Source organism: Phaseolus vulgaris, chromosome 10 (assembly GCF_051622355.1).
Source record: "Phaseolus vulgaris cultivar YP4 chromosome 10, ASM5162235v1, whole genome shotgun sequence".
NCBI classification, from domain to species: Eukaryota; Viridiplantae; Streptophyta; class Magnoliopsida; order Fabales; family Fabaceae; genus Phaseolus; species Phaseolus vulgaris.
The window spans coordinates 36,991,901-37,015,606 of NC_143507.1; the positions used below are offsets into that span (position 1 = coordinate 36,991,901).

The 23,706-nt window shown below is 35.1% G+C and overlaps 3 protein-coding genes, 1 long non-coding RNA gene and 1 pseudogene across 6 annotated transcripts; 3 read left to right on the plus strand and 2 right to left on the minus strand.

Moving 5' to 3' along the window:
• Positions 1-277: 277 nt before the first annotated feature.
• On the minus strand, positions 278-659 carry LOC137818214 (uncharacterized). The gene has a single exon (XM_068621504.1). It carries the CDS (start codon positions 657-659, stop codon positions 390-392), a length of 270 nt encoding a protein of 89 aa, XP_068477605.1. The 3' UTR covers positions 278-389.
• A 385-nt stretch (positions 660-1,044) lies between these two features.
• Positions 1,045-8,400, plus strand: EMB1789 (CCCH-type zinc finger family protein). Of its 2 annotated transcripts, none has more exons than XM_068621503.2 (9): positions 1,045-1,185; positions 2,331-2,422; positions 2,710-2,882; positions 3,434-4,146; positions 4,600-4,653; positions 4,862-4,993; positions 5,695-5,745; positions 5,850-5,990; positions 6,146-8,400. In XM_068621503.2, exons 3-9 carry the CDS (start codon positions 2,753-2,755, stop codon positions 6,989-6,991), a joined length of 2,067 nt encoding a protein of 688 aa, XP_068477604.1. In that variant the 5' UTR covers positions 1,045-1,185; positions 2,331-2,422; positions 2,710-2,752; the 3' UTR covers positions 6,992-8,400. The 2 variants fall into 2 exon arrangements, with proteins under 2 accessions (XP_068477604.1, XP_068477603.1); XM_068621502.2 differs by having other exon boundaries at positions 2,360-2,422.
• Positions 8,401-9,434: 1,034 nt separating this feature from the next.
• On the plus strand, positions 9,435-12,454 carry LOC137817983 (quinolinate synthase, chloroplastic-like; annotated as a pseudogene). Its single transcript, XR_016516212.1, has 5 exons — positions 9,435-9,653; positions 9,780-9,954; positions 10,372-10,888; positions 11,160-11,544; positions 11,896-12,454. The product of XR_016516212.1 is annotated as a quinolinate synthase, chloroplastic-like (transcript).
• A 147-nt stretch (positions 12,455-12,601) lies between these two features.
• On the plus strand, positions 12,602-19,606 carry LOC150024771 (uncharacterized). Its single transcript, XR_016516213.1, has 4 exons — positions 12,602-15,612; positions 16,984-18,601; positions 18,695-18,783; positions 19,168-19,606. It is a non-coding gene; the product is annotated as an uncharacterized LOC150024771 (long non-coding RNA).
• Positions 19,607-20,964: 1,358 nt separating this feature from the next.
• On the minus strand, positions 20,965-21,949 carry LOC137817984 (auxin-responsive protein SAUR78). Its single transcript, XM_068621210.2, has one exon. The coding sequence runs from the start codon at positions 21,575-21,577 to the stop codon at positions 21,197-21,199; it is 381 nt and encodes a 126-aa protein (XP_068477311.1). The 5' UTR covers positions 21,578-21,949; the 3' UTR covers positions 20,965-21,196.
• Positions 21,950-23,706: the final 1,757 nt, after the last annotated feature.

A 23,706-nucleotide genomic window follows, 5' to 3' on the forward strand; every position in this document is an offset into this window, starting at 1 on the left:
GAAATTTAAAAATAAAAATAAAGGATAAGGGAGTTAGTTAGTTACTTGTGTTCTTTAAATAAAGACCAACACTGTCGGAAAAGAACTTATTTCCTTTGTAATTGCTTTGAATGTTTTGTGAAAGTGCTGGAATAAAAAAGAGTTTGACAGTGTTCTTTGAGTGAATTTTTATCTGTCTTTCTGGGAACCTAAGAGTATGATTTGACTCTTTCGAGTAGCAACGACAAACATTTCTCACCAACAAATCTCAGAAATCAGTTAAAGGAATGCACAAGCAGGAGAAAAATACGAATGATTGCTCCAAAAGTTGTCAATTTAGAGATATCAATTATACATACACTACACTAAAATGTATCTACATTCAAAATCAAAAACCATGTGAGCATTGTTCAGTTAATGTGACGAGGAGGCAATTGGCCTTTCCTGAGAAAGGAGAGAGAGTACTCTGCAGCGTCGATTAGGTCACAAATGTTGTGCACTGACCGTTCATCGGAACCCACCCAGAACATTGCTCGCACCTCCGCCTTCTTCGCCAGCCTTGCCGCGAAGCTCAGCGGCAGCGCCGGCGAATTCAGGCTCCGCAGAATTTGCCGATAAAGCGACAGCACTCGGGCCCTGTTTCGGCCCAAATCCTCCACCGTGGCCCATATCCAGCCCATTCCCAATTCGCTTCTGCCACAACAAAGGATCGTAATTTCGTTCGTTTCGCGTTCTGATATTCCATTAAATAAAATAAAGATATAAGTAAAACTAAAAGAGGCGCGTGAATGGTGAATGAAGGTGAATCAGAAAGAACGTAGCGATGGAGAATTTGATCATACCACACTGCAGAGAAAAAAAAAACGAATAATTTAGGGTTTTTGAGATAATACCTTGATCCAAGTTGCGATGAGTGAAGAGTGTGTCAATGACGGCTTTTAAATATGAAGAACCCAAACAAACCCTAATATCTAATTTTTTGTAATTCACATAAATATGCCACGTGCCCTCTTTCTCCTACCCCCAGACCCATAATCATCCTCGACGAACGGTAGTCGCCGGCAACGAAGATCCAGACTCCGACGCCGCCGTCGCCGATGCTTTGAAGGAGTCACCTCTGAAGGTGTGAAGCTGTTATTGTCTCCGACGAGCCCTATTTTGGCCCCTGACCAATTCCCAAACGAACGAAGCCCTTTCTCAATCCAGGTAACCCTTTCTCTTATCGCCTTCCCTTTTAATTTCCACATGACAACAACGGGCTCTTTGAAGGAGTACATTTTCACTTAAAGATCCGTTCTTTTTTGCAATGTCTTTTCTGAACACGTGTTGGAAGCTTTCGACCTGTATATTTTAGTGGCCTTGTTAACTTCAGAGCTCTTTGATGCAATGTCTTATTTGATCGTGTTATATTCACTATAGCTGTACCCATCGTTGCATATAGGGGATGGGGTTGCTTTTTTTTTTCTCGGGGTAGATACTCTGCTCGGTGGATACTGTGAAGTTCTTAAGCAAACTTAAGTTTCACAGGATTTGCTTGGGAATAAATAAAAAAAGGGATTTGATTGATTACCATAATATCGCTAGAATCTGTCCGATCCAAGGCCAAATTCCTTGCCTGCTGCTTTGTGAACATAATTAACACTCTTTCATCTATCACATCAGATAATATAAAATTCTGATTTGAAACTGTGTGGACATATTGAAAATGAAAAGCATCACCATTCACCACTGTCAATTTGTACAACTTTCATGAAAAATGTGCTGAGGAAAGCACTTGTCCTATTTGATCACCAATTACAGCATATATTTGTGCTATTATTCCTTTCTGCTACATATTAGCATTGCATGTAACTGTTAAAGCCTTTGACTGTGACGAAAGCCTGATTGGTTCTGAACAAGTTAAAGCCATTTGTTTTAGTTTAAATCCTCTTGTGGACGAAGAACTCCTTTAGATAAATGATTGATTTCTTCCCCTTTAACAATCTGAACCCAACTTCCTAAAGGAAACTGTATTCTTTCTTTTCTTCAAATTTTAGTGCAATTCTCTTGGGTTTATTGAAGGTTTATGTTTTGAAACACCACAACACTGAGAATGTCTGAGGATGTTTTATTTTGATGTTTTGAATAGTACTTGTGAAATGTGATACTGATACATGTGTTTGGCTTGTTAAAGAAAAAATCAAGCAAAACATGAGATTGAGTATTGAGATTAAACCTTGATAGGTATTTAGGTTAGTCCATTAAAATATGATATTTAAACATTGTTAGGTATTTAGGTTAGTCCACTAAAATATGATATCAAATGTTGGAGAATTTATGTTTGCTGGCTAAGTGTGTCTCTCTAATCTCAGTGGTCTCCATCGTGGTGCTGTTTGTGTAGTTGGTAGCTACTTCACAGCGGAAAAGGAAGCAAGAAGAAGTGTTAATCATTGGCAAATAAAAGGTACCTAACAATAAAAGGACTTATGTTGATCATATATACTTTATTGCGTATTAGTCAATCATTTTTATGAAAGATTATAAATATTTGTTTGGTAAATATAGCATTATTTTAAGGGTGAGACAGCTACATTAATGGGTTCAATTTGGATCCAAACAATTTTAATGACATGAACTAGGAAAGCATTGATGGGAATCATTTTACTAGGAACAATAAATTGGAGTTATAGTGTGTAGGAGTTTGAATGGAAGAGATTTTTATGTCAATTTGAAAGCTTTTCTGATTTGCAGTGAAGGAATCTTATTGAATACCTCAAAACCCTATCCACTTGCAATGGCTTTCCCTCCTTACCAACGATCCCACTTGCGTAGCAACACTTACCATGCCCTTGTTCACCTCCTCTCTCACCTTGCTGAGTACAACTCTTCACATGAAACTCCAACTCAACCCTTCAACATTCCTGGTATGTGTTTCAATTTCAAAAGCCTACCTTCTTTCTTTTTGTTTTAATTTCTATCAGTTTTTTCATTATTATATGCTTCTATGAACTGGAGATTATGTTTGACACTTTGAGCTTTGATGTATGGCTACAGATTAATTTTTTGTTTTTCAATCTAATTTTCCATTTCTCAATTATATGAATGCTGTTAAATTTAGTTTATTTAATTTTTTGGTAAAATAATATTAAAAGGGAATTTTTAGAAAAAAAATGTTTTTCCTTTTGAATTTAGTTCCTATTTGGTTTAGTAATTTAAATTTAAAGGTTTTTAAGATTAGGCTGGGGTTATGGTTTAATCTGTTGGTAGTTTCAATGATTCTATGTTCTTCTTATTTATTTGATGTTGTATCAATTCAGTGTTTTCAAATTTTGGTAAATTTAAATCGAAAGGGTTCCTTTTTTTTAAGTTTACACTTGTGTTAGGAATTTGAGTTTATCAATTTGCTGTTGGTTTCAATTTAATGTGTGCTCACATATTTACTTACCAGAAAAAAATAATTTTTCCCTTTTTAAAGATAATGGCAGTGGTAGAATGGATGGAGTAAACCAAGAAAAGGAGCCTAAGGGCTCTGAAGTTGTTGATTCTGATTTTTTGGATCCTATAAGCCAGAAGGATATACTGGAGGTTCAGGAGCTCAATAAGGGGGTTGGAGACAAGAATACGGATTTTACTTCCAACAATATGGTCCTAGATGATATAGAACATATGATGGCAATAGAGGACACGTCTAACCAAGTAATTGGTTTTGATAAGGAGCAGAAGTTAATAAATGAGTTTGAACTGGTTATGAAAGGAACTGAAGATCTTATTTGCGATAGTGATTTAATCCCCTTGAATGCTGGATTTGATGAGAAACATAATGATGGCTGTGAAGTTGGGTTAATGGATTCTCAAGTAGACATGGAAGAGGGAGAAATTTCTGGAGACTTGGGAAAGGATGACAGTTCATTTGATGTGTCTTCTGCAGATGCTTTGCGGCAGATGCAGGTAGATGAAGTTCAGAAGTCTGTAAATGTTACTAGAAATGTGATATATCCTTCTATGATTAAGAATCAAGAAAAGGAAAAAGGTTGTGAGTCTACTTCCTCTATGTTAAATTCACTTCAAGATGGCAATAATAGTAGACAAGTGGAGCCTAGAACTGGTGGCAACAAAGGAATTGCATGCAGAGTTGAAGTAGCAATTTCTGAAGAAACTTTTGAATGTAAAAAGGAAGATAAAACGAAGGTATTCTTCTAATATTATTGATAATTTTTCTTTTCTTGAAGTTGTATAATTGTTCTTGTTGATTATGTTAAGCTTCATTTTATTTTCCTACTGTCTAATTTTTGTTAGTATGTAATGCTGGTTTAATTCAATGATGTTTCTTACTTTTGTTATATTTACTTTAGTAAGTTGAAAATTCTTTTAGGCTCGCCCCTCCCTTTCAAACGATGAAAAAAAAATTGAAATCACATTGTTGTATTTTTATATCCAAAGTCTATATGGTTTTCAGTTCCCCATTTATTTTTCCTACTTGAGTTTTGGGGAAAAATTAACTAAATCAGAAATACGATGAGAATTATATGTTCAACCTTAGCTTTTGACACCTTATGCGGAGTTCTACGATGTGGACTGACTGTGTAATGATAACTAGTTACATGTAATTTCCTTTTGCTAATTTTTTATTGTATATTGCAGTTGGTGAATGCTAGTAAAAGGAGCAAGCGTGGTGGAAAGAAAGAAAAAAAGAAGGTATTCTACTACTATTTTGTTATTGATTCTCTTTCTGGGTGCTATATATTGTTAACTTTTTATATGAATTATGAAGATTGTGAAGTTAACCTCTTTTGAAGTCATTGCAACATCAGTTAATTAATATTCCTGTTATTTGTGAAGAATAAATCTGTATGTTTTCAGCATCTCACTTATTTCTTTTATTTGGCAAAACTTTATTTTGTAGATGGCATTTAGAATGAAGAGAGCAGCAAAAAACAGAGAACTAGGTATTAAAAGTTTGCAGTTGCAGAAGTATGTACAGAAACCAAAAGTTGTGTCACATTGTCGCCATTATCTTGTGGGAAGGTGCCATGAGGTATTTTTTACTTCATACATATATGGAATATACCATCTTTATTGTTTTTTATTTTTATTGTTGTGATTAATTGCACAACACATACAATTGTTTGTTATTCGGGTGTTGATACTTCATTTATTTGTGATTTAAGAGATAATTGATATATTTCACTTCTTTTTATCAGAACTTGCATGAAGTTCATTTATACTATATATAAATGTGGTAATGTAAGAGAATTCTCTTCTTGAGTATCATTCTGTTGTATTTTCCTTTGTTTTCTTTTATATATCACTCACTGTATTTCTTTCTGTTGGAGCTGTCCAGCCACTTGTACTGACTTTGTTTAGTGCTGACAGTATATGTAGCGTTTTAAGTCAGTGACTAAATGACTTTTCGTCAACTCCATTTAATTTCACTTTTATTACATTCTCTCGTACTTTTAGGTAAAATGTAATATTTGTTAGTTATGAAAAAAAATTCCATATTGAATGTTAGATAAAAAAATCCTGTGCAAGTTCTTCATTTTCAATGTTTTATTATGTGATATTTGAATTTCCATAATTTGTTTGGTATGTTTATGTTAAAGTAGCCCATATCATTATTGTACTAATATTGTGTTTTGGCAGTTTCTGCAATATAGTTGTATACATGATATTCATGAGAAAATATCTAATGATTTGCTTCTTTTCTCTCGCCTTATTCCTAAACAAATTTGGCAGGGTGACAAGTGTCAGTTCTCACATGATGTAGTGCCTCTAACAAAATCCAAGGTATTGGCCATTTTAAAAATTTGCTCACTGTCATTTTCCCCCCAGAAATTGTAACAAGAACCAGGAGAAATTCACAAGACCTTCTATTGATTTTGAAATTGCAGCCATGTAGTTACTTTGCTCTTCACTCTTGCATGAAAGGCGATGATTGCCCATTTGATCATGAGCTCTCAAAATATCCTTGTAACAATATTGTATCCCAAGGCTCTTGTAGAAGAGGTGAAACTTGCCTTTTTTCACACCAGGTACTACATCCTATGTCACTTCATTTCGCTTGTTTTAAATGACTGCATCGATAGACTTAATATAAACTTGATATCAATCTTAATTTTTATATGCATGCGTGCATCTGAACTATATAACTATTCTCAAAGATTAAAATGGGAATTTTCTGATGCAGGTAGCATCCAAAGAAGATATCCCTACTCCTTCAAACATATGCAGACCAGTGTTGTCTACTGTTCAGTCAGGAAATGCAAATTCCAGTACACCTCTTAGCAATAATCATGTCTCTTGTTCTGTCCAGCAAAACCGCTTAACTCGCTCTTCAGGAATTCATTCTCGCATCAATGTTGAACATAAGGTGACAAACACTGCACAAAAACAGACACCACCTAAAGGAATTAGTTTCATCAATCTTGCAAAATTAACACCCAGCCCTTCTGCACTTAAACAAGGCACGGTAACAATCAAGGAAAGTCCTTTACAAGCAGGGACCCACAAAGATCAAAGTGCATTTGAAAAAACTCAAAACAAGGTGGAGATTGCTGAGAAATTGCCATCTGTGACACCAAAAGGAGTAAACTTTCTTTCTTTTGGCAACGGCTCTGTCTGTGGCTTTAAAAGTCATATTCGTCCCAATGTGAGTACAGAAAATGGTTTCAAGTTGCCTCAGTTACTCAATTTTGGTTTGCCTGAGAAGGCTAATTCTTCCCTAAACAAGAACAACTACAACAAAGCTAGTGACAGGACAAAACAAAGTGTATCACTGACTGATATATTCTTAAATGAGATTTTAGGAAAAAATCAATCTGTGACAGAAGGAATGAAATCAAAGTTTCCAGATAAAACCTCAGCCACACCAAGTCCTTTTGTTTCAATCCAGTCTTCTGAACACCTAAAATCTGGTTATCATAAGCATGCATCAAACTCAGGTCAAAAGGCATTCTTGTCAACTTTAGCATTTGCAGCAGAGCATGAATCTGACATTAAGATGAAATACCCTTCCGGTGATTCGTCAGCATGATCAGAGGACTCTGATAGAAAGTTCTGTGAAGTTTCAAACCATGCAGTCCTTGGTGATTGGAACCAAGGCACTTCCCAGTTTAGGGGGTGATAACCTACTGATTGTTTAGTTATAAGTTGTGCTGTAGTCTTCCAATAATTTTACTTTGGAACTGTAAATATTTTTTGTTGCAGTATGATAGAAGGTATAATAACACTCATTTACCGTCCATGGAGTATTTACTGAGGTGCATCAAGTTTTTCCTTTGTGTTAATGCTCATCTATGTAATATTTCTATCTTCCAAATTTTTACAGCTATCAAGTTATTTCTTATTTCTAATATTTATGTGACACAAGTTAAATGATCATATTAGAAATTATGAATATAGTATTATAACATTCAAAACCGAAAGTTGTTCTCTAGGTTTCGGGAAGAGCTCCATATCTTGTTACCACAGAAGAAAACATAAGTATTTTAATTTTGGTTAGAAGTTGAAGGTACATTTATTACTATATGTAATTATTAGGTCCAGTTTTATAACATTCAAACTAATCATTTTCTAATGCTAAGATTTAATATTAAACTCAAACAATTAGACTTTGTCAAAAAGTTTGAGTTTTTTCCATTATTAAAATGATACTTTTACTTCAGAGCATAATGCAATAAGATTTATTTCTACTGGAATTAACCTTTTATGCTTGATGAAGAATGCTAGAAACAAATTTCAGTGTAACATGCTACCTTTAAGTAAGTTGTAGTAGCTTTTGGTACCGTGTATTTCTCATTTCTCACCATCTTTAGCTAATAATGAAGACAACAACTCGATGGAACTAATGAGCTTCTTATGAGTCCAAGAATGTAAGTACTATGCATTGATGAAAATCATCATGTAAACCGAAAACCCTTCACCGTCCAAAACCCCTCAAACCACACCTTTCGTTACATAAACCCTTTGAATGCCTCCGACGCCGTTCAAGTTCGGTCAAACCAAGCCCTGTCATTTCCTGCTCCGAGCTCACCACCTCGAAGCTCGTCGTTCCGTCAAAGCTCGAACACCTCGCGGCGGAGTTCCGGTCGCTGCCGGAGCCGAGAGAGAGGGTTGAGCGCCTGCTTAACTTCGTGGCGGCGATGGAAAAAATTAACTACTGAACACTATCTGTTCAATAGTAATTGTCACATAACAAGAAAAAAGGAAAGATGAAGTGGAAGAAGCAAATTTTAATGATTCTTAAATAAGTTATATGTTACAAGTTAAATAAGGAACAACTTTTTCTTTCTTTTTTCTTTCTCCCTCTTGCTTAGTCTCTTATCTACCACAAACTTTCTATTCCTTCCTTTCTTCCCCTTTCTTTCCCGCAAAATTTCTTGTACTGTGCATCCAACACATCAACTACATAAAATGGTGTTTTCCACTTGTTACATCTTACTATTAATTAGTTGTATTGAAAAACACTATCATCTTAAGATCTTTGTAAAACACTTTCGCTGTATTTGATGAAAGTAGCTGTACCAAAAACTTCCTGCGCATATCTTTGGTGGTGCTTTGGTTTAATGAGATGTTTTTTTAAAATGTGCATGACATGTCAACCAAGGAATAAGGATGGTGATGTATGTAGGTACTGTTAAGCTGTACATACTGACTTGTTAGTCACTGTCCACACAATTTTGGCCTTTAGTAATTTTTGGGATTTTTTTCTTTTTCCTCTTTGTTTTTGTTAACGAACTTCAATTTAAAACATTATGTTACATGCTTAATTTATCCGTTCAACTAGTTCTTCTCTGAAAGGACATGCTCACCACAAATTATGCCCACCACAAATGCCATAATTTCTTGGAGTTGTGACCTAAGTTCTCCTAATTTTGTTCTAGCTTCACTGCAGGCAAAATATCTTTTCCCTAATGAGCTAAAAGTTAATGAACTAGTCAATGTGCTGAAGGAGAAGAACATTGGTGTTGCTGCACACTTTTACATGGATCCTGAGGTCCAAGGCATTTTAACTGCTGCTCAGAAGCAATGGCCACATATCCATATATCTGATTCACTGGTCATGGCAGATACTGGGGTTAAATGGCAAAAGCTGGATGCCAGTTCATAACAGTGTTAGGTATGGATTTTATGTCAGAAAATGTGCGTGCCATCCTGGTTTTAGTGCATTTCTCTTGTTTTTTTTTTTTTCTATTTTGAAGATAGCCATCAGCAGGTGAAATATGTAATGACAAGTGAAGGCTATCTAGAAGATGGACTCTATTAAGTTAGGTTTCCTATTTATAAACATTGGTGAATGGTTTGGTTTGTATGAAGCAGGTCGTATGTTCTGCAGTAAACCATTTATAAATATTGGTGAATGGTTTGGTTTGTATGAAGCAGGTCGGATGTGCTACAGTAAACCGTATTAGTAAAATTCAGTATCTGGGTTGTGTTAATCCTTAGTCCTTAATTTTTCTTCGGATAAATACTTGTAGGTTCCTTTGTATCGGATGTCAAATGAGCAAATTGGCTGTTCTCTGGCTGATGCTGCAGCTACTGCTACTTACATGGAATATCTTTCGGCTTTCCAGGTCTACGTCTTTGCATGTCATATACATTAACACTAAGTTAGAGACAAAGGCATTTGCTCATGAGCTTGTGCAGTGCCTACAATAACCAGTACTTCATCAAATGTTGTCCTAACTATCCTACAGGTTGGTCGGATACAAACCTTTCTTATTACTCTTTGACATTGTAATGATCATACGAAAACATCATATGATGATCGTCACCAAGCCCATTTAATTTTTTCTTTAAATAATGTGTCCATATTTATGCAGGCATTTGCTCAAGTTCCAGATTTGAGCATATGGTACGGACCTGATTCTTACATGGGTGCAAACCTTAAAGAATTGTTCCAACAAATGACAAAGATGACTGATGAAGAGATTGCTGCTATACATCCCAAGCACAATCAAAACTCTATTAGATCATTATTACCTGGATTTCACTATTTTTGTGGTTAGATCTTTTACACATTTAGAAAGAATCTAATTCGTTTGGGTTTAGATGTGCGCCATTTACGTGGCAATGATATACTCAGTATGTTAGTATGATATCTCATTCTTATTATAAATTTCCCTCTCATAATTTCTTTCACTTAAGTTGTTATATGCTTTGTTAAATAATTTCACCTTTCTTTTCCCTGTGTTGGGTTTATGCAACGTCAGACTTGGAGAGAAATTTAACACTATTGTGGTTTTCGTTCTCTGTTTTCTGCAATTTTTTTGTAGAAGTTTGAATTTTCCTTGTATAAAATATGGCTTGTATTGTATTCGTTTATCATCTGCTAGTTTATGTGTTTTATTTTAGTAGGCTAGTACTAGTACTATGGTTCTGTACTTCATATTATATATGCTTTCCTAACTTGGCTCCAGGATGGAGCATGCATTGTTCACCATTTATTTGGCCATGAAGTTGTGGAGAATATAAAAGAAATGTATGGTGATGCGTTTCTCACTGCTCATTTTGAGGTTCCTGGAGAGATGTTTTCATTGGCAATGGAACAGAGAAGGGGAATGGGCACAGTAGGCTCCACTACACTATTTTGAATTTCATAGAGGATCGGGTTCAGGAAGCTTTGGATAGAAATATAAATGATCATCTCCAATTTGTTTTAGGAAGAGAATCTGGGATGGTGGTGACTTCAATTGTGGCTACAGTTTGTAGTTTGTTGGAGCCTGCGAAGTCCTCTTCTGAAAAAGCAAAAGTTACTGTTGAAATAGTCTTTCCAGTTTCTGGCGACTCAATCTCAAAAACATCCTCAAGTTTATCCTCAGGTGTTCATTCTGCCAAAGTGGGTGATATCAGACCTCCTATGGTACCAGGAATAGCTAGTGGGGAGGGCTGTTCCATTCATGGTGGTTGTGCAACTTGTCCATACATGAAGGTAGAGTTTGTTATTTGCTTTACATATGGTTAGCTCAGTTTGACACCATTTTGAGATATTCTTGTAGAGTGACAAGATCTTGTATAGCAGTTGAATAAGTGACTATAGTTGGTAGGTCATTAACTACATTATAGGTTTACTGCTAAAAAGTAATGAAGGATTTTAGTTCCATCATTTATCTCATCGAGACAGGTTTTATCTGGATTGTAACTAGTTTTCTTCAAAAAAAATTCTTGGAAGCTGTCATTTGATTGTATCTTCAACCTTTCAGATGAATTTTTGCAGATCACTCCTGAAAGTTAGCCATAACCTACCTGATGAAGAAAATATCCTTTCTGCATACAAGGCAGAGCGATTTAAGCTGCAAACACCAAATGGCAAATCAGTGGCAGATGTTGGATGTGAGCTTATTTTGCACATGAGGAACTTCCAGATTAGCTTCTTGGTATTTCCTATATTATTGAGTGGCACATGTACCATGTATTTTGAATTCACGTATTGATACTTGCAGAAGCTACTAAAAAGCTTCCAGAGATTCTTGTTGACCAGATTCTTCACCCTTGAGCTGCTATCTTGTGAGCAATTCCAAGTTGCAACTGCTGCAAAAGCTTCATGGTCTTTTTTGTTGTATGGTATCTAATATATATATCATTTAGGTAAAGATTACTTAATGTAGTTTCATATTGATATAGAGAAATGAATGAAATTACATCTGCTTTTTTTTTCTTTCATTAATCAAAAAGATCCTACAGGGCTTTTGATCTTTGAGCGAACAAAGTAGTATCACACAAAATGCCCATTTAGATATGCATTTGAAGTTTTTACAGGATGGGTTTTAAGGTGCATTAGCATGATATGTGGTCTATCATTAATCGCATTTGTGTTTATAAATTAATATCATTATAACGCATCCTTCAGACCAAATTCTTCTCCTCTCCACATCTAAACTAATTTGACCAAATTCTCTCCTTCTCTACATCTGAACTAATTTTGGTGATTTTTTGCAGTGGCCATTGTCAACCATATAACTTGCTTTCTTTATCTCTATGACTGTTGTCATTCTCAACATCACATCCCTCCACAGGTATCAGTGACTGGCTCCACAAGTATCAGTGACTGGTGTTCTATTCGACTATAAGGGGTTTCTGGAATGGTGGTTTCCATTATCTTGGTGTTCTATTAGACTATAAGGGATTTCTGGAATGGTGGTTTCCTTAAAAGTGGACTAGGAGGATGACAATGGCAACGACAATGATTAGAAGATTATAGTATGGTGGTCGACAATTCTGTGGAAAGGAGAAGGAATATGGGATGGAATGGTTTACCGAAATAAACACAAAATTAGTTTGAGGGCTAAAATTTGTAGAGCACTGTAAACCACTCTCATGAAAGTGTGACTCCTGTGATATTTCTTTGTTGTTGGCATAATGGCAAATATTTCCTCTATAGTGGTACTTCGTTAAATATTTTACACTACTATTTCAGTTAGTGATTATTATTATTCACACTGTATATCTCATGTAAGCACATTAATGTAATTGGATTTTTTTTTCTCTCAAACTTAAACTATTGAGCCAAAGTCTAATCTTGTCAAGATTCAACTTTGTCATTACTTTATTTTATTATTATTTAACACAAAAGTCAAACATTTTAAATTGATGTTGATTTAATAATTATTTTTTAAATTTTTTTATATAAATACTGATTTATTTTTTGTAATATGACTATTTTTTTTACCTCTATTATAATTCATATTTTTTCTCTAAAAAGAGTTTCTCATTGTGCAACCTGAATTTTTTTTTAACATGGACACTGTTTTGAATGTGCTAACTGAAATGGCCAAGGATGGCCTTGCTACCTGATGGTGGGATGCATTCATTTGCTCCGGTAAGTACCTATTGTCTTTCATTTTGTGTGCTGAACGTGTTATGTATGCTGAAATAAGAATTGATCTTAGCATGATTGGCTTGGACTTACAATGTGAAAATGAAACCCCAGCTGGGAAACTAATTTATCTTTTTCTTCTGGCGCTCCATAGTTATCTAAGACCATCTTTGCTAGGTTAAGGGATGTACTCAAGGGTCAGCAAGCAGTGGTAAAGTCATCCTGAAAAGCAAAGCTCGATGCCACCCTGTCTGTATCTATCATTGTTCCTTTTAGATCATGTACAGAGTACACATGCATTAATATGCGCACACTCACTCAATAGGGCTGTTTGCTTGAATCTGAATGTCAGGTTGGAATTTGCTACTAAAAAAGAAACTAGTTTATTTATTGTGCTTTGCTTATACATTACCTTTTTCTCATAGTTCCATTAGTCATACCAGCTACCAAGTACATCCAGTAATGTTAGAGATGAAAATTTCTTGGACATATATAAATCTCTTCACAGCATACGGAAATTCACATACTTGCTACCAAGGACATCCAGCAATGTATTTGATGAAAAGGCTGAATGGAAAAGTTGGAGAAGCTGGCAATGATAATCTGCATCTAAAAATCTCCAATAGCATTCAAAAGTTCAAAACTGCCTAGCTTAATGATAGCAGGTCTGCGATCTATCATTAAGCTTGGGCAACAGCTGGATGGGGCCATTTAGGGGTAGTTTTCTGTTATGAACTGTAAACCTTTTAGGGATAGTTTTATATCAAACTGTAAACCTACTAACCAAGTTTGTAAGATTCCCCATCAACATTACGACTAGAGGGCAAGGTGAAGGGCGTCTTGGTGCTGGTCCTAATTGACAGTGGCAATGCAACCACAATTTCATTTATCCGCAGGTGGTGTCGGTTCTTGAAATTGAAGTAGAACAAGGTAAGCCCATGGGAGTGAGGCTAGGATATGGGCATCATGTAGCTATGAGAGGCAAATGCAGGGAAATGGAAGTTCAATTTGGGGTGTTCCACACGAAGGTGGATGTGTATATGCTGGAATTAGGGAACCTGGACATGATTCTGGGGGTGGCTTGGCTACATAGATTTGGTAAAGTAACCTTTGATTGGGAATATATGACAATCAATTTTTGTTAGAATGGGGAACTGCAGGTCAGAGACCAAGGGGATACCCAAGAAAGTAGAAGAGGCAAATAGCAGAACAAACAACATAATTGTACAGTTTAACGCAGGACAATGTGATGGATTCTGAACCTAGAGAAGAACAACAACTATTCGAGAGGCAACAGGCTGAAATTCACTTAGTACTAGCACAATCCCTGTGAAGTATTTAAGGAGCCAAATGGTTTACCACCATCCCGAGACATTGTTCATTCAATTGAGTTGCATAAGGAGGCTAGACCCGTGAGTGTTTCGACCTTATCGTTGCCCATATCACCATAAGGATGAAATTGAGACATATGGATGAGATGCTGCAACAAGGTATAGTGCTTTCTTCAGTCCGGTCATTTCGGTTGAGAAGAAGGATGCTTCTTGGCATTTATGTGTGGACTAAAGGGAATTAAATAAGGTGACTGTACCAGATAAGTATCTAGTACAACAATGAACGTTACTACTAACCAACATAACTGATAGCAAAGCATTTGAGCTATTATTTTGAAGTCGTATACAAGCCGGGACCAGAAAAAAAAGTTGCAAATTCATTGCTCTGTAGGTATGAAGAAGGGGAGTTAGAGAATTCACTTCTCCAATTTGGCTGCATCAACAGCAGGTACAAAGAGAGGTGGAATTTGATCCTTTTTTGCAACAGGTCATACAAGACCTCCAGAAAGAGTCAAACTCCAGGCTTGGATTCCGCTTTCAGCAAGAAGTGTTGTTCTACCAAGGTAGGCTGGTTTTAGTCGCCAATTCCACTCTAATACCCGACATGCTAACTAAATTTCATTTGTCTTCAGCTGGGCTAGGGGACATTCTGGGGTCTTAAGAACCTATAGGAGGGTGGCTAGAAATTTATACTGGGCCGGGATGAAGAAAACAAGAAAACAATGCAGGATTTTGTCAAGGGGTGTGATGTATGTCAGCGGCAGAAATATTCAGCATCTTCCCCTGCGGGATTATTACAACCACTTCCCATTCCAGATTAGATTTGGGAGGATATTTCAATAGAATTCATCACGGACTCCCAAAATCAAAAGGATATGAAGTGATTTTTGTAGTAGTGAACAAGTTGTCCAAATATGGGCACTTCATTCCACTTAAACACCTTTACACCTCTAGAAAGGTAACGGAGATATTTGCTAAAGAGGTAGTTCGACTACATGGCTACCTCAATCCATTGTGAGTGATAGGGATCTTGTGTTCATCGGTCTGTTCTGGAAGGAGTTGTTTTGGTTACAGGGCACAACATTAAAAATGAGCTCTTGATATCATCTGGAAACAGAGGTAGTGAATGGGTGTTTGGAAGCATACTTGTGGTGTTTTGCTTCATAGCAACCGAAAACTTGGTCATATTGGGTGTCATGGGTTGAGTTGTGGTATAACACTACCTTTCATGGATCTACAGAGACCACTCCTTTTGAGGCAGCGTATGGGCGAAAACCCCCTCCGTTGATACAATTCCCGCATAGAGAGACAAGGGTGGAGGTTGTAGCACATGAGTTGGTGGATAGAGATGAGGCTTTGAGACAATTGAAACATCATTTGTTGCTTGCTCAACAGCAGATGAAAAGTATGCTGATAAAAAAAAAAGGTCTCTTACATTTGAAGTTGGAGAGTGGGTATTCATCAAATTAAGGCCTCATCGAGCGAACAGCCCGTAGAATTATCACTCCTGTAAGCATCCTTTTGATTTTATTTGTTTGTTGTACTTGGATACAGTTAGGTAATAGTTGAGTGAGACCCAAAATTTAATCAAGAATATGTATGCAAAATATATCACTAATGTTTCATTGAAGAAATGCATTTTTTTTATTGTTTGTTTCTAAATCAATTACTGACTTATCTTACACATTATTTGTTAGAGCTGCCAGATGTTTTGTAAATCGTCATATCCCATAATTTTATAAAAACATGTTTGTGTTGAGTGTTGTATGCGATATCCCTTTTATGTGTGTAGGTGGATATTTTGTAGCCTCATATTCACATTAGGTGCTGTTAGAGGCTTAGAGCTTAAGCAGGGAAGTGCCTTATTTGTGGTGCCTTAAGTTTATTTATTGCAAGCGTAGCTTTGCATTAGGTAAGATTGGGATGTCTTTCTTAACTTCAAATGAGGGTATGCATCTAAGTTTAGCTAGGTATGGTTTTCCTAGTCTTTCTATCTGGTTTGGATAGTAACTTTGTTTGTTTGTTTTTTTCTTTTAGTTCTCCTTTGTATATTTTACAGGTTATGTATACGGGTTGGAGTTACCCAAGTGCTCCATTTATTTATTTTCTTTCTTGCTGAAAATAAATTGTTATTGGTCAGAATATTTCATAAACATTGCGTTAATTATGTGATTTCTCTTGCATAGAGATATGATTGGTTTTGTTCTTGTTTTCTTAAACTACTACCATGAATATAAATGTTTTGTAGTTGGTAAGCTATCCAATTCCAATTATGTTAGAGTATTAGCATAAAAAGATTTATTTTATTGCTGGAATGAATTCCTATTGTTGATTTTCCTTCTGTTGTTTTTAGCATGTTTGGTTTCACATGGTTAGCATGTTAAGTTGTTTAGCATGGTTCACATGGTTCCTTTAACACACTTTAATATAGTTATGGTCCTTGGTAAAACTTAGCTCCTAGTCCGTGCAAAGGAAATGATTGATGAAATACCATGTTTTGAATGTTTTGAAAACTTAAAAATATTTGTAGTTACTTACGAAAATTTTAAGAGGATTGTCCTATCACAGACTCCAACTTTGTTAAGCTGATCTTGTAGTTTTTAACTTCATCCATTATTCTCTTCCTCAAAGCCAAGGTGTGGTCAGGCTTATGAGTCTCTAATGTCATGGTTGGTTAACTAGAAAGAACAAGCCTCATCATGGTGAATAGGATAGGATAATATTATTTATATTTCCCCTCTAGAGGTGTACTATCTATATATTGAAGAGATTAATTGGGCTATAATACAATGAACATTGATCCAACTGATTTGGAATTCAAAATTCTTGTTCAATATGTCTTGGCAATGATTTGACTTTCTTTTTTCGTTTTTTTCCCAGCTTTTAGCTTCTGGCCATATATGCACCAAAGTTCTAAATACAATTTCCTCCTTGCAAGAGGCAACTCAAACAACACAAGGGAAAGTTAGGAATGTACCTACAGGCACCTGTAATAGTTATAAATCTTTCTTGGATCATGCTTTACACTTCATTGAGTAATCAGTTTTATTGAAAAGTGGACTTAAAGTCCACTTCCTAATAATGGTATCAAAGCAATATTTAATGGATACAACATAAAACTTCGTAGCAATCATAGGAAAGTAAAAGAAGAGCCAAGTTTGTTCTCAATGAGACAATTAGAGTAGGAACCAAAACAAGTATCATAGATAGGATAGGATTACAGAAAGAACAGAAAATTGAGGCAGAACTTGCTTAGCTATATCCTATTTGCTGTTGTTGCTGAGGAGGTTGGTAATTTGCATAGCTCGGATAACTGCCATACAAATTGGGGTCTTGTCCAGCAGGAGCATAACCATAGTTTTCATGCAGTCAAAGTCCTTCAAACAAACAGGCCCAACTAGATGCAAATCAGTGGAATGGCAGTGGTGGTTACTATGGATATGCTGTGCAGGGTTATGAAAATTATTGTTATGCTCCTGCTGGACAAGACCCCAATAAGTATGGCAGTTATCCAGGCTATGCAAATTACCAACCTCCTCAACAACAACAACAACAAATAGGATATACCTAAGCAAGTTCTGCCCCAATTTTTCGTTTTTTTCTGTAATAGCAATCATAGGAAGGTAAAAGAAGAGCCAAGTTTTTTCTGAATAAGACAATTAAAGTAGGAACCAAAACAAGTATCATAGATAGGATAGACTCTGATACCATATTGAAAAGTGTTTGTTAGGCTTATCTGGCCACCCGCTATCGGGTTATTATCGGACCACTCATAATATATAGTCTCACGCACGAGTTGGTAGCCTCGACGTTAGGGGGTGTGTTGGAGATCCCACATCGACTAGAGATAGGACATTTCATAGTATATAAATGGGTGCGAACCTCACCTTACAAGCCGGTTTTATGAGGTTGAGTTAGGCTTAAAGTCCACTTCTTAATATGGTATCAGAGTCATTTCGAGTCTATCCTAGCGAGTGTTTGTTGGGCTTATCGAGTCACCTACTATCGGGTTGTTATCGGACCACCTATATAATATAGTCCTATCCTACGCACTAAAAGAAGCCCAGTTCAATCTGAAGTTCTGACCACGATTTGGCATAATGGTTCCGTTGTATGTTTGAAGGATTCTCTCAGCACCGGCACGACTGGTAAACTCAATAAACCCATATCCCTCTGCTTGACTAGTTTGTTTGAGGCAGAACTTGCTTGCTGATAAAACCAGCTTATAAGGTGAGGTTTGTGTTACATAGCCAGTAACTTTATATTTATGCCCCTCCCCAAATTAATTGCATGAATGAAATCTGGTTACAACTTCAAGTCATGGAAACAGATCAACTTCTTCAAATTTTTCATTTTTATATTCGCTGGATTCCTAACCTTGTTAGCTACAGAATTATATACATCACGTGGGAAGAACTGCTCGTGCAGGACGCTCTGGAGTTGCCATTTCCCTTGTAAATCAGTATGAATTGGAGTGATACATTCAAATAGCTTATAGGTGAGTAGTAGTATATGGCTAAGTGGTCTCTGCTTTAACATTTTAAGGAACAAAAGTATCTCAGAGATTGAGAAATATACATGTATACTTCAGGAAAAAAGCTACCAGAGTATCCTTCACAAGAAGAGGAAGTTCTCCTTTTGGAAAAACGTGTTAGTGAAGCCAAAAGATTAGCTGCCAAGGTCATATTTTGTATTAAGCTGTTATATTTAGTCTATTTTGTCTGTCTATTTCTTCTTAGAAGCATAACAAAATTAACATGAGAGATCTTGTTGGAGGTTGCCCTAGTTAAATTTAGTTTTTATTGGTTACAGTTTTCAGGTATTATTCAGTTTCTGAGAGCAGCCAATAGTGGTAAAAAAACCTGTTTGGGTAGTAATGCAGTAGGTCATAGGATCTAGTATCATTGTACAACAAACAAAAGCAACTTGTTTTGTATGAGTTGAGTATGTGCAGACATTACTCCTGGAATTAAATATGATAAAGGATTTGACACCAGCCAAATTTTATGTGATTTATATATTATAGTAGAAAGTACTCAAATGTTTGTTTGTTTGCTTGTGTAGAAAATGAAGAAGACTGAAGGGAAGAAGAAACAGAGGGGTGAAGAAGATAATGATGGGGAAGATATCAACAAGTACTTGGGTCTGAAGGATGGAAAATCATCCAAGAAGTTTAGAAGAAGATGAGATCATATAACTGTTGGTGAGTGTATTAATGCGGCAGATGAATGAATCAAATGAATCCATGAAAATTTTAGGATAGACTGAGTGGTCATGCAACTTGTGTAATCCCTTTTTGGGCAAATTTTGTTATTAAATTAAAAGATGTTTCTCCATGGATTGATTATAAACAACTTCCTAGTTGTACTTATTTCAATGTACTAGTACTAGCTGTCTGTTTCAACATGAATCCATAAAGAATCCATGTAAAGTGATATTAATTCATATGCTCTCATGTATTTTAATAGATAAGTGTGTTTTGTGCAATTGCCTTTGCTTTTGTTTCAACTTGGGGACAAAAACAACACAAACCTTGGAAGTTTATAGGTTTCATATTGTAATTGTTTGGGATTAAGGAGTTACTTATCTTTGAGTTGTTTGGATTATAAATACATTTTAATTTTTACAGTACTTGCATGGAGTTTGTGTCTGTAGTTCGGTGTAAAATTTGTAATAAATCTCTTTGTGAATTGGTGGTGTCCCTATTTAAAGTGTGTGGCTTTATCATTTCCACAAAAATGGCCAAATTTTCTCCCTGCTCAGCAATATCAATTTATATTTTTATTATGAGAATGTTATTTTAAAATATAAAATCTTCATTCTGGAGGCACAAATATGGAATTTACAAAAAACGGCTAAATTGTCAGAAAAGTTAAAATGATATTCTCTTGTTCTTCACATTTTATTAACCCTATAATATTCTCTATTATGACAGAATGACCTAACAAAAACAATAAGCAGTTGAATTAAATTTTCTTAGTCTTATTTGATTTGTTAAATATAAATGACACAAGAAAATATATTCAAGGGTCAATATAAAAATTTGAATTTTAAGTATCTATTAAATTGCAAGAAAAACAAGTTTTACCCATATACCAAAAAAGGATAAATAGAGCAGTGAAACTATAGCTGTGAACATGTTCAGTGATCTTGTCCATTATTCAGAAAGTATGTGACATGATATGAAACTAGTCTTTATCTTTGGTAAGAAAACATGAATCTAAGTTTAAACCACACTTCCATGCAGTTAGTCATCTTTCACCTGGTATCCACGTTTGCTGCACTCTATCTTCTGGAGAGAGGTAGTTGTGTGTTAATGGGGTAGCTTAGGGAAACATCATTTTAACATTTTTCATTTCTTTATATATACCTTTTATAAAGTCTTCACATTAAAAAAATTGACTACCAAAAAATCACCATACATTTCTATAAATAATTTATTTATAACATCCCTCTTAGTCTAACTGTACCTTTCTCTTCTTTTTTTAACTTTTCACATTTCTTATTCTTTCATTCAAATGAAAAAGTGATAAATCTTTTTCCATCAGGATTCAAGAAAGATACAAATAATAGTTATTTTAATTCTACTGAATAATTAAGGAGAGAGTCTAAATGTATTGTGAGTAGTTTTACAGTCATATAACTGATTTTCATTATGATCTTTAAAAAATAAACATCATAACCCCCTTCTAATTATTAATCAATTTGCTATATTAATTTTAACTTGTTTTAATCTTTGTATTTTGACTTTCAATAAAATTTTCCTAGATGTTGCAAGACTGTAGATATACAAGAGTAGTTTTGTGATTCTTAGTGTTATGATATGTTACCCTCTCCCGTAGAGCCATGCACCTGCATCACTTACCTAAAAACCAGTTTTATTGCATTAATCAAACACATGACACTTGAAAACACTGAGTTAGGACAGAAATCAACTATGCAATTACAGAACAGTTGAAGGCACCATAGAGGTGAAGACCAAGAAAATAAAGATGACTCTCAACAAAACTAGACATTTTGCAGAATGCAAGCACAACCCAACATACACTTACATACATTAGGCTTCTGCATGCAACTAAAACTTTGAAAACCCTTAAAACACATAAAATTCAGCCAATTCCTCCAAAGAGTCAGAATCAAACATAGGATCTGCATTTTCTAGCATCCATAACAGATGATCAAAGAGAACCACCTCACAGTTGATAATCAAAACACTTTTATCATTTCCCTCTTGATTTGACTGGTTGATGAGAGCTTTCAGAAGAGAGTTATTCAGATACTTGGAGCTGATCACATACTGTTTTCTTGTGCTGCCAACAAGTATAGTCTCACAAGGTTCATCTTCTTGCATGTCATGCACTTTCCATGAATCTTCCTTAACAAACTTGGACCTTAGGCTATTAATTGATGAAGATCTTCCCAGATGCCTTGACAAACTCTTGCACTTACTAAGTATTAGATTGAACTTCTTCATGCTTGTTTTGGTTGAGGGGTGTTTGGTTTTTTAGGGAAGAAGAGGAACAAAGAGAGGGTTGGTTACGGGAAACCAGTGAATGAACTTAAAGAAGATTAAAATACTGTCAGAATGAATTGTGTTGTGCTTTTAAAGAGAGCAAGGAGCAAAGTCATTGTACTGGGGTGCTAGAAGTGTGGGTTCAATTTGGATTTAAACAATTTTAACACACAAACAAGTCATCTTTAGTAAATAAAAATAAAGATTGTACCTTTAACTTACATGCACAAGAGACAGACATAACTAAAATTGTTTTCAGTCATCACTTGTTAGGCATCGGAGCAAGAGCCCATTGTTTGTCTGAATCCATTTGCTTCTAGCTAATGACTTGGGCCCCACTTCTCATGTTTATGTTCTACTTCAAAAGGGGAAGAACTTACAAAACAGAAGTTGAAGTAAACAACCTTATAAAGAGAAAATTTTTGCAAAGTCTGAGTTGCTAATCATTTTGTAGAGTTTGAATGAATTTTGGTAGTATAGACAAAGGACTAAATTTTGATTTGTTTTAATGAAAATATCAAAGTCCAGAGAGTAAGAGGTGTTTAATGCACTGTTGCTGTGTTTAACTGAGCATCAATCTTTCAACAAAACTAAGTATTGAACTTATCAATATCACATTTAAGTAGAACTAGAATGGACTATAAGATTATGAATTCCACTATGTTGTAAAATTTTAGAAATTTTGTTCAGTGTACAAGTTGTATTGTAGGGTCTTTTTCATTACTCTGTGCATCTGATATTTGACAGCATTTTCATACAGGTTGGTTACACGTTACTCTTGAAACTAGTCTTTTTTTTTGGAGTTTCAAGAAACATGATTATTTATGAGCTAAATTGTTTGGAAAGCAAAAATGGCTATAAGCTGTTAAAATTATATAAACTATTATTTACAAAGCACATGTTTTGGCTTAAACAGTTGACTATTTTTCTATGCACTGTCTGATATGAGTTTAGATGATAAAAATGATAATAGTCAAAGATAACATTTAAGATAAGAGCCACTATTCTGACAAGTATATGCAATATGTTTCTTAACAAAGATATTTTATTTATTTGCTATGAATATCTATAAGTTTTCATTAAAATAGAAAAGGAGACACTCAATATGTGCTATGGGGTTTATGTCCCACAGAAATGGAACCTTAACAAGGTGTTTCCTCTTGTGACTGATGCTTTAAGATTGTGCACATAACCCTCTGTCTCCAAATATCTCACTTTGTTCCTTTCTGACATAAGAGCCTTCTGCAAGCTAGACTAGTTAGAACTCTGTAATTTATTAGTTAAAGATGGTGAGAAATGATAAATACACTGTACTAGAAGCTATTACAACTCACTTAAAGTAGCATGTGACCCTGAACTTTTTGTCTATTTCTGAAATCTGTATCACAACTCTCATTATACAAGTACAAAAAAAGAATAGGGTAGTTTGTTTTTAACATGCATCAAGCATAAAGGGTTAATTCCAATTGAAATAAATCTTATTGCATTTTGCTCTGAACTAAAAGTATCATTTTAATAATGAAAAACTCAACTTTTTTTGACAAAGTCTAATTCTTTGAGATTAATATTAAGTCTTAGCATTTGATAATGATTAATTTGAATATTACAAAATTGAACCTAATAATTATCTATACAAATATCTTCAACTTCTCACCGAAATTAAAATATTTATGTTTTCTTCTGCGGCAAGAAGATATGGTGCTCTTCCCGAAACCTAGAAAACATATTTCTGTTTTTAATGTTAACGAAAGTCAGAAAAGTTATCACTGTCGATGTGGTCCTTTCAAAAATTTCACGGCTGGTGTTCACTTGACGTTAATATTTATGTCAGTGCTATAGATGAGATTCCAACATGCAAAGGAAATGAAATAATAGAGAAAATCTTACATTTTTTAATCTTCTGTAAACAATATAACTGCATAATTAAGTAGGTAGATGAATATATAGTTGTCACTAAGTCTCTCATAACCAAAAGAGATTTTGGCTAACAAACAAACAAAATAATGATGGAAGACATTACAAACACTGCATAATAGGAACAAAATTTTCAAGAGGTTTAGTTTGTCACTTAGTGTTGAACCTTTGGTTAC

Bases quoted from the DNA above. Each gene is read 5' to 3' on its own strand.
- LOC137818214 (XM_068621504.1), bottom strand. From the start codon at position 659: ATGGGCTGGATATGGGCCACGGTGGAGGATTTGGGCCGAAACAGGGCC.
- EMB1789 (XM_068621503.2), top strand. From the start codon at position 2,753: ATGGCTTTCCCTCCTTACCAACGATCCCACTTGCGTAGCAACACTTAC. The intron at 2,883-3,433 runs GTATGTGTTTCA...CCCTTTTTAAAG, and splicing joins TCAACCCTTCAACATTCCTG to ATAATGGCAGTGGTAGAATG. The intron at 4,147-4,599 runs GTATTCTTCTAA...TGTATATTGCAG, and splicing joins AAAAGGAAGATAAAACGAAG to TTGGTGAATGCTAGTAAAAG.
- LOC137817984 (XM_068621210.2), bottom strand. From the start codon at position 21,577: ATGAAGAAGTTCAATCTAATACTTAGTAAGTGCAAGAGTTTGTCAAGG.